The 10,192-nt window shown below is 35.9% G+C and overlaps 1 protein-coding gene across 1 annotated transcript; it reads left to right on the top strand.

The window, feature by feature from the left end:
* Positions 1 to 553: 553 nt before the first annotated feature.
* LOC121425032 lies at positions 554 to 8,655 on the top strand. The gene is made up of 4 exons (XM_041620972.1): positions 554 to 666; positions 3,622 to 3,796; positions 4,209 to 4,345; positions 5,972 to 8,655. Exons 1-4 carry the CDS (start codon positions 556 to 558, stop codon positions 6,014 to 6,016), a joined length of 468 nt encoding a protein of 155 aa, XP_041476906.1. The 5' UTR covers positions 554 to 555; the 3' UTR covers positions 6,017 to 8,655.
* The last annotated feature ends 1,537 nt before the right edge of the window (positions 8,656 to 10,192 follow it).

Genomic DNA, 10,192 nt, shown 5'->3' with positions numbered 1-10,192 from the left:
GATTTTTTCTTAGTGTAAACTTTTTTTTGATACGCACTGTAGTTACTGAAGGGAATTTTTATCGCTTGGTGCGGACTATTTTAGCGCGGGCCTGGTGCGGACCAAAAAATCATGAGTTACTGAAAGGGGTATAACATTTATGCCTAACACATTTTTTTTTTTCAAATCAGAATTTATCCTGTATTTCAACCCAAGCCTTTATAACCTTAATTCATCATACTAGAATATATCTGAAGGCTTTAAAGATATTCATAAAAAAAAGAAGAATACAGATCACTTGCTTGCTTCGACAAAATGTTCCCACGCTGTATAACACAATGATGACCTTTGACTCGCTTCTCGATGACGTACTTCCAAAGAAGTAGGCTATGAAGTGCTGTTTGTAACAATGTACACAAATTATTATTAACAAATAATAATAATTTGGATACAGTTTTGATTTATTATGTGATATAAACATTTTCATTATCGTATAGACATTTACCTCACCTTTGAATTTACATGTACATGTAAGTACTCATATTTTTTTTTTACATTGTATCCATTTTAAGAAATATGTCTGTAGATTTAGCAGTAGCATCTGATCCTCAGAACAAAGCAAAGGATGATAATCCCTACGCAGATTACATGTGGATGGGAGAGGAGGAACAAGAATTTGAACAGGATGTAAGTATGATTTCCACATATGGGCCCTATGATGATGATGAAGATGTTGTTGATGATGATGTTGATGATGATGATGATGGTGGTGGTGGTGATGGTGGTGGTGGTGATGATGGTTGTGGTGGTGATGATGATGATAAATGTAAATAGGATTTATAGCGTCTTTTCCATTTTTATTAAATGCTCAAGGCGCTTAGAATATCAGCAAAAAAAAATAATAATAATCAGTAGCAAAAGAAAAAGCCCATCAGGCAAGACTTCCATATATGTCCCCACCACTCAAATTGAAAAAAAAAATATGGAGAAAGTTTATCAATCATTATTTAGTATACACTGTATCTAAGAGATTTAGGAAGGAAAAGTTGGATGCGTACTACCAAAATGTGTCTTTATTCCGTCAAAATTTTGGGTGTGTGTAATTCCCAATGGCATCGGTTTATTTTGTCAGAAAAATAAATACCCAATACTCTTGGAGTGTAGACTAGTCGTATCAGTTGATACATTTGTAACTGTTATGAAACCCATGGCTGTCAACTATTCCTGCTAGCTTAATGAGTAAGGCAACAGACTGGAGAGTTCAAATCCAAGTCCCGACCGCAGTAAGAAGAATAAAAAGAAGAAAATAAGAATGACAGAAGGGGGTTTTTGGAGAAGTATTTTTTTTAATTAGTGGAGGGGACATACATGTACATGTAAGGAAGTCTTTCCACACATTACAATAGAGGGAAATGTCAGTTTTCAAACCTAGTGCGTACCTGCTGGTGAACAATTACAATTTGGGGTTTTAGGGTTTGATTTCTTCAGCTCTTAAAGGAGAATGAAACCTTTGGAACAAGATACATGTAGCTTGTGTGAAAACAGAAAAAAATCAAAGAAACCGATCAACAAAGTTTGAGAAAAATCAGTCAAATAATGAGAAAGTCATGAGCATTTGAATATTGTGATCACTATTGAAATGGAGATCCTCACAAAGAGCCTCACATTGGCAATGCGGAGATGTGTGTCATTTGTAAACAACTCTCCCCATTGTCAATATTTCACTTAAACTGCCTCTTATATCACATCTATCAGGAGATCATGTGTTCTTTCTACAACAGGGCATGTAATACAGAAATTTAAAAAATACATCACGGATAAAGAGTTTGTAACACCTAAAAAAAAAGCAAAAAGAGACATTTTGGGGGTATTTCATAGTCCATCAAAGGGAAAGTTGTTCACATGTGACATCACACATCCTCGTCGCATTGCCAATAGGAGGATCTCCATAGCATTAGTGATTACAATATTCAAATGATCATAACTTTCTCATTGTTCGATTTATCTCAAACTTTCTTTACTCTCATTCTTTGATTTTTCTGTTTTGACACAAGCCTGCGTGTACTTGTTCCAGAGATTTCATTCCCCTCTTAGTTTTGGTAGTGGATTCCATAGGACTGGTCTGGCATGAGTAAAGGCTCAAAAGCCTCAGGATTTTCTGGATAGAGGAATGTGTACAGTTTAAAAGATGAAATAGAATATTTTATCTCTGTTAAAATCAGTGAGATGAAATACCCTTAAAATCTCTCCAAATTGGTATTCTGAGAACGATTTTATCTCTGTAAGATACACCCATTTTTTAATCCATATATCCAATTAGAAACGCGCTTTTATAGCTCTCTCATATCACGCAACCAATGGAAATCCATTCCGCTAGGTGTGGCGAAGGAGTGAGATTGCGTCAATTTATTGACTTCAATACGCTTGCGCGTCTTTACAGAGATTTCTTTTTAGCAAAAATGGCAATACTCTCATCTTTTTTCGAAGTCTATATCGCATCTTTTCAAGCATCATTCAAAGACAATTATAGTCAAGAAAAGTCTTATAAAACGCTTCCTGATTGCACAGGAATCAATAACTTTAAGGTGTTGTTCTCAATGAATATAACAGTTTTGTTAATTTTTATGCCAATATTTGGAGTTACGGTAATTCACCTCTCTTTTAAGTTTTTGGTTTCTTCAAAGTAACTTGGGCGCAAGCACATCACTCGCGTTGCAATGGCCAGATACGCGATGGATATGTCTACGCAGCCACTGCTCTATTGCGTATCATCATAGATACTCAAGATCAAATTTTATCTGAGAGATAAAATGTCATCTCAGAATACCAATTTCATTTTAAGAGATAAAATAAGATATTTTAAAGATCATAAAATGACCTCAGAATACTGCCCCAGATGGGGATCATCACAGGGTGTGCACTGGTTGATATTGCCTGTGATCATCAACATTTTGTCCGACAAGTTGTCAGATCTGACATCTTTCCTTGATTCTGATTGGCTGAGAGGTACTGTTACTATGGTAATTGTCGGATAAAACAGAACTTGTCGGACAAAGTCCCTTCATGAAACGCTCCCTAGGTGCATATTCCCCTGCTTTGATTGCTCCTACAGTGTGTCTTGTACATGTAAATCTACACATCATGATCAATCCAAACACAAGCCCTAAAGTCAAGTCAACCATTCTAAACTCTAGACCTACGTGTACTCTAGAATGGATCATTTCAGACGTTTGAGGTACATGTAATTGGTTAGAAGGGCACAAGGATACTTAAAATGCTCAAAACATTCAAAGTGGAAATACTGAATATTTGAAAGGTATTTTAACTACTCAGATGTACATCAATCATCATAGATCTAATTGTACATTGAATATTATGTGACATAGATCTTTGCTTTGAGAGTAATTAAAGTCTTAAACCTCCAGATTTGGTGGATTGTGGGCAATTCCACCACTTTGCCGTGGACGTTTGGATTAACGTACAGGGGGTTACCGAGAAACTTGCGTGCACTCAATAGGTTAACATACGTATATGTTTGGAACTAGGCCATGTTTCACCTAGTAACTTTTCCTTTGATTTAATTTTGTCATACTTGTGAAGAATCTAATTGACTTCTTTTTTTCTTTTTTTATGGTTTGTAAGGTTTTAGCTCAGCTAGAGGAAGAGGACTATTTAGAGTACTGTTTCCAGGATATGATGGAAGAGGAAGCTTTAGGTCTGTTCATTCCCCCACCAACCATCCTACCCTCATCATCGACATCTACCGGTACAACGACCACTATGCCCCTCATTGAGAACCTCACAATCAACAATGCCAGTAAGTTTTCCAATCATGAAGTGAACTTGTTGACAAGATAGCCCTTGTAAATGGACAAACTGCCAAAGTTTGGGGCTTATAGAATATAAATACCCACTTGAAAGAAATCTGGTTGCTGGAAAGAATATTCATGAATATTAGTTCGCAGCTGCACTTGGAACCAATCTGAATAAAAATGGTAAAAACAAATATGGTAAATTTTGGTCTATCTATGTTCTAATTGATACTTTACCTTGCCTTCGCACACACGCACAGATCACAGTACGTATTAATCAGTTAAAAAATTGTAGCTTTGCTGCAAATTTGTAGAACTAAAAACTATAGTTTTATGTCCATTGAATTCTGTACATTGCTTCAGTACAAAGTTTTCATGTTCTTGTTCTATCTTTATTTCCTATTTCCTCCCAAACAGATGGTGGAGAGAATGGTCACCATGGCAACGGGGATGTGATCCTCCAACCTGCCAGTAATGTTGGTGCTGGAGGTGATGCTAACTATGAGTCGGCGTGGCAGAGCTCAGAAGATGAAGTGTCAGGAGACAAACATGATGTAAGCATGAAAGTTGGTGAAAACAGTGTCTAAATAAAGATCTTGAAATTCTTACTCTATCCCTTGTGGGGCCTCATTGTGGCAGTGTCAGATTTCTTTTAAATGATATATATGAGAATGAACATGTTTCCCACATGTATCTTTTCATACCAATTCACTGATATAGCATACTCTGCCATTTTTATTTTTATTTTAGAAAATATTTGTTCATTAGTGGAGACATGCATACGACACTGATCTTTCAAGAGGTTCCATGACATTTGATCTGGCGACTGCTCAGATCGAGAATCAGCTCGTAAGCCAAATTATCAAAGACTAGATCAACCCTAATCCTTATCTTTACATTATTGTGAACCAAAAACTATTATTACACCCCTTACTCCAATCCCATACTCTCTGAGATATTACGACCAGATCAAATGTCACAGGAGAAAATGTCGTGTTACCCTCTCAAAATACCATCCAAGTATTTTTTTTATTTCCCTCTCCTATTATTATTATTATTTATTTGGCATAATCACACCTATATACTACATATACAAACAATAGCATAAGGAGAGTCACATGGATGCCGGGAAAGGAAAAAGATTAACTAAATAACTATAACCCGAAGGTCTTCCTTTCCAATCCATGTGACTTTACAAAGATAACATGCATGTAACACAAAAATTGTAAAGTACAACTGTACAGTTGTTGAAGATGATGAAAAATTAAATTAGAATCAAATAAAGAATCAAGAAGAAGTGTCAACCTGGGTAGAAGTAGAGCTCATAAGAACAATAAAAAAAAATTGAATGTGAGCACGTGCCCAGATTGACACAGTATGAATGAAGAGGGCGCTGTGCAATAAAATAATTTAGCATGTGTGCAAAATGATTGACATATACATTAAGTTTTATTAGACCCTATAAATGTAGGCTGAGAAGCCAACACTATGATTGAGACAAGAGATTACTCCCTTCCCCCCCCCCCCATATATGACCAAAAACAAGTATGATCAATTTATTGATGTATACTGAGAATGATTATGATCAATGTAAGGAATTGGGAACTATTAATTAAAGAAAAAAAACCACACGTATCAGTCTCATGTACACTGTTCAGTGTTCAATCTAAAGCTTACGCTTACAAATCTGGAATGCTGTCAGAGCTTACATATAAATTTGAATTAGTTAAAGACTAAAATGAATTTACATTTAGCCGGTTGATAATACCTGTTGTTTTGATTTATTAAGCCAGTTTTAAACTAAAGAGAATATATCCACGCTCTGGTAGAAAAAAAGTCACAATTTGGCAAAATTTTGGATTTTTTCAATCAGTAGACAGATACATGTATTTAAGCAATAATAATGCACTTGCCGCACCTGAGTTGGCATAACCATATTTGGCCTTTTTCCATTATTTCTCAAGTTTGGTTTACTCATAACACGTCAGAACTCACAAGATCAAGAACTTTGAAGATGTAGTAATGATAAACTTTGATTTTAAAGAATTTCTATCAATATTATTGCCCACTGCAAATGCTGAACTGTGGCTGTTACATGTATCTTTCACTTATATGCACACATTCATTTATTAAATGTTAAAGGTAACCCTCTTAAATTTTCTTCTTGACTTGTCGCTTAGAATCTAACGGATTCCGATTCCTCAGAAGGCTGCCCCCAGAGATAAAGCAAGGTCTAAGAAGTTCACCAACTCCCAACTGAGACTACGTGCATTCCTGTCATTCACAAAAAAAATGTAAAATGTCGGTAACCATATATATGTGTATAAAGTATGGATGTTTATCTTTTGTTCAAAACCTATGTTGAAGCAGTGGTATATTATCCTTATTCCATGTTGAAAATTAACTGACAACTGTTCTCACATATGCATTGCTTGGTTTTTTTTTCATTTCAGACCAAATTGTTGGCACTGGCATGGGCCAGATTATGTATTCACTGTAATAAGGATGAAACAAAACAGTATTTTTTTTAATGGAAAGAGTACTGATTTTGTATTCAAGTATATTATATATATATTTTAAAAATACTTTTAATACCAATGCATTTGTGATATACATGTACATGGTTGTTTGAAGCAAAATTTTAGAGTTGACTTTGAACATGAAATTTTTATCGCCTGACCCTCATACCATTCGAGGATTGTTCATTGTACAGAATTTCTGACCTCTAAAAGAGGTACACTAAAGAAAAAAAATCTAAACTTGATTAGATCTTATAGATTTAACTATTCATATGAAAATCTTAAAATGACATTACATTTCAAATGTTAGATGAATAAAATCAAATTATGGATAGAGGGTTAGAGCGCAGAATTTCTCAATTTTCTTGCATAATTTATCTGCCTCTAACGTTACAATGTCATCCAGCCATTAGGCCGCCATATTTTAAGTTACCAACTTGTCCTGAGATGGGGCTATAGCTCACTGTCATCAGCAGGGGCGAGGGGTTAGGTTTTAAACAAATTTTGTGTCCTACATCAAACAGTCAAACAGGACAATGTAAAAATGGAAAATATCTTAATATCTCATTCTTAGCAGGGCCTGAACAATCGTTAAAGTGAAATTCAATTTTATACTTTTACGGTAAGTACTGTCACCTTGATCAAAAGTGAGAATAATTTCAGAATGATATTTTTTTCTAATTAATTTGGATCTACAGTTGTTGCATTGAACTCTTCTCTGAACAGAATCAAGAATGTGTGCTATGATACACCGAGGGTTTCATTTGCGTCAGTGCTTTTGTTCATTGCGATAGTTGACCTAAATATGTGCCATAGTATTTTTCATGAAATTGAAGTCAACTCTGCATGTAATGAATATGTTTTGACCAAAAAAGTTTCTTCATTTACCACGATGCTTTCAGTCAAAACATATTATTGGGGTACGTGTACAGTGTACAGTGCATATTGTAAATATTGGACTTTTCCAGTGTCAAAAGGCAGAAGAATAAGATATAATTTATTTTTACTGTATATTATTTTTATGTGTAGTAGGTTCATGTTTTGCTGAAATTTTGTGAACACTTCCGAGTTGAACAACTTCCGATAATCTAAGCCTTTATTTGTGCTTGTGTAGATGACTGTCTGGTCATGATGAGATGGTCGAGAATTAAATGATTTTTCGACTTAAAATGGCAGATATAGCTTTGTGTATTATTCGTTGACCAAACTGCAATATATTGTTTGTGTGGCACACTGCACTATAAATCAATGGTGTATCCTGGTTAGACCATGAAAATTGCACCCCTCTCAAATATCCAATTCTTTTGCTGGGTGGAGGAAGGAGGGCGGCAAAGTCTGAAATTGTACCCCTATAAATTCATGATTGGTGGTCACAGGGGGGGGGGCAAATCTGAAATAATGTTCTTGCCATTCTCAACTTTTCATGAAGTTTGGCTTAAGATGTGCAAAACTCTTTTTCTTTCTGCATTTGTCAGATATTGAGTTGCCATGGTAACCATATTATGGCAAAAAATCCTGGAAAACTTGTAGATCAAACTCCTCCCCAATGAAAGTTTGCACAAATCTTCATCTTGGGTGAAGACATGCAAGAGCCATTTTCTAAATATGTTGGAAACTGGATTACCATGGACGGCAAAGGGCAGTTGTTTTAATCACCTTCAATGAAATTTTGATTCATTCCCTTGTAGTGATGATAAATGGGAAAAAAATCACTTAGATATTAAAAAAAAGAAAATCTGTGATACTGACAGAAAATAAAATCCATATTTTATTGTTCAAAATAGACATCAGAAATGAAATACTCCCAAAGTTTGTTTCGTCCAATTGTGGGCCTGGCGGCTGCTGTGCAGGGCCAGATTGACGAGGCTTTATCCCTTTAATTGTTGAATGCCAAACAGGGTAGCAGCAACTCCCATCTTTTAACGTCTTTTGGTCTGACGTGGCCAGAGTTTGAACTCCCGACCTTCCCATCTGGTTATGAGACGGATGCTTTATCAACTGAGCCAACACGCAGGTCTATCACATAAAAGCGATTGCATGTGAGAAATATATGACCAGGGTAATAATGGTTACAATGTAAAATGCTTAGAAATATTTTAGCATTGGGCAATGTATAAATGTAACAATTACATATACATTTATAGTTTATTTATAGTTCCAGTGCGAAGCGATCATAGTTGCATGTTCACCTCAACAGTTGCCCATTTGCATTCCTGGTTTGCGGAAAGGGAGTTTAAAGCATAATATATATCAATAAAGCATTCCATGTAGTATCTATGATGTTGGCCTAGTATCAAGTGGTGTAGGATGACCATGGTAGTTATGGGTGATATTTCAATATTATACAGTTTTAAAAAAGGATAAATTATTCGACAATGGTTTCATGATTATATTGATATCACGGTAACAAGACATGAAAATATTTATTATTCGAAAGTAATCACTGTTTATTGACCAAAAATGCTGCTCTGTGTTGCTTTAAACCAACTAAGAAAGTTGTAAATTAGTACGTTAATGCCTGCTTTTTGTGGACAATCACTGATGAAATATTTCCCTCCTTCCCTGTTCTCATTGACTTGCAGCCTGTAATGAACATAATGAATTTTATATATCAAGTTATCAGTGCCATTTTGTTGGTGATAATGGACTATTAGTGATATCAGCCAGCACAAGACCATTGTTCTGCCAATCAAGTAACTACACCCAGACATTATTAGAGATGAGTCTCTCTTTGTTGGAAAGAAAGTCTGCTTTCATTCTGTCAGAAGGGGAGCTCATCACCAATGCAATCACCACCACCATTTAATAATAATAATGATAGGCATTTATATAGTGCCATCTATCTAGAAGTATTCTATTCTGAGGCGCGTTGTTTACCCCGGCTTTAGCGCGAGCTGCCTCTCAGGGCTCATGCATTCAAGGAATTAATCCTGCCGGGTACCCATTCACCTCACCTGGGTCGAGTGCAGCACAGTGTGGATAAATTTCTTGCTGAAGGAAATTATGCCATGGCTGGGATTCAAACCCACGACCCTCTGTTTCAAAGTCAGAAGACTTATCCACTGGGCCACAACGCTCCATTTGACAAGACATCTACATTTGCCACTCCCCACCCAGGTGTAGTAACCAGTGCATGGTTTAATTTTATTGGAGGTACATATGTATGGCATGTCTGATTTCTAGATTTCACTTGCTTGACTCTAATCCAACGATGCTTGTAGGACTACGCCTGTTCATCGGTCACTTCAAGGGAATAAACAGTATGCTCCACACTATCAGTTTCAATTAGTTGCATGTGGCAAGACAGAAAATCAATTTCTCCATTATAACATGCCTCTTGCTGAACTGCCAAGTAGTACTGATTTTCAGTATTTAGTACTGAAAAGTGAGAAGAATACTGATGGTTTCATGTAAAATACTTATTTCTAAAGTTTCAGCTTTATGTGTTGTCCTACGGTATTTTTTTTAAATACCAATTTTCTCACCGAAATACTGATTTTCAGCTTTGAAAATACTGAAATGTTCCTTTTCAGGTTGGCAGCTCTGCTCTTGCTGAAAAAGTGATGTGAAGGCAGGCCCCAGGTGGAACTCTGGCAATAACGGTGAGGTTTCAGACATAAACATACATGTACTCTTGAATTGTTTACTTTTTGGTTATGCATGCACATTCTGAGAAAATTTTAGAAGCAACTTTGCTGTTTCCTGGGCCCATTGCATGAAAAGTAACTATAAAATGATAGCTTTACTATCCAATAGTACATGCGACCTCAATGGAATTTTTGATTTTGATTGCCTGTTAATGATGGTACATGTACATGTATGTAATAATATAGGATATTTATATTGCGCACATATCCACCTTGTTAGGTGCTCAAGGCACTC

Source organism: Lytechinus variegatus, chromosome 12 (genome assembly GCF_018143015.1).
Source record: "Lytechinus variegatus isolate NC3 chromosome 12, Lvar_3.0, whole genome shotgun sequence".
In the NCBI taxonomy this organism is placed as follows: Eukaryota; Metazoa; Echinodermata; class Echinoidea; order Temnopleuroida; family Toxopneustidae; genus Lytechinus; species Lytechinus variegatus.
The sequence above is the reverse complement of the archived record's forward strand: the minus strand, read 5'-3'. Positions and strand labels throughout refer to the sequence as shown.

Bases quoted from the DNA above. Each gene is read 5' to 3' on its own strand.
- LOC121425032 (XM_041620972.1), top strand. From the start codon at position 556: ATGTCTGTAGATTTAGCAGTAGCATCTGATCCTCAGAACAAAGCAAAG. The intron at 667-3,621 runs GTAAGTATGATT...ATGGTTTGTAAG, and splicing joins AACAAGAATTTGAACAGGAT to GTTTTAGCTCAGCTAGAGGA. The intron at 3,797-4,208 runs GTAAGTTTTCCA...CCTCCCAAACAG, and splicing joins CCTCACAATCAACAATGCCA to ATGGTGGAGAGAATGGTCAC.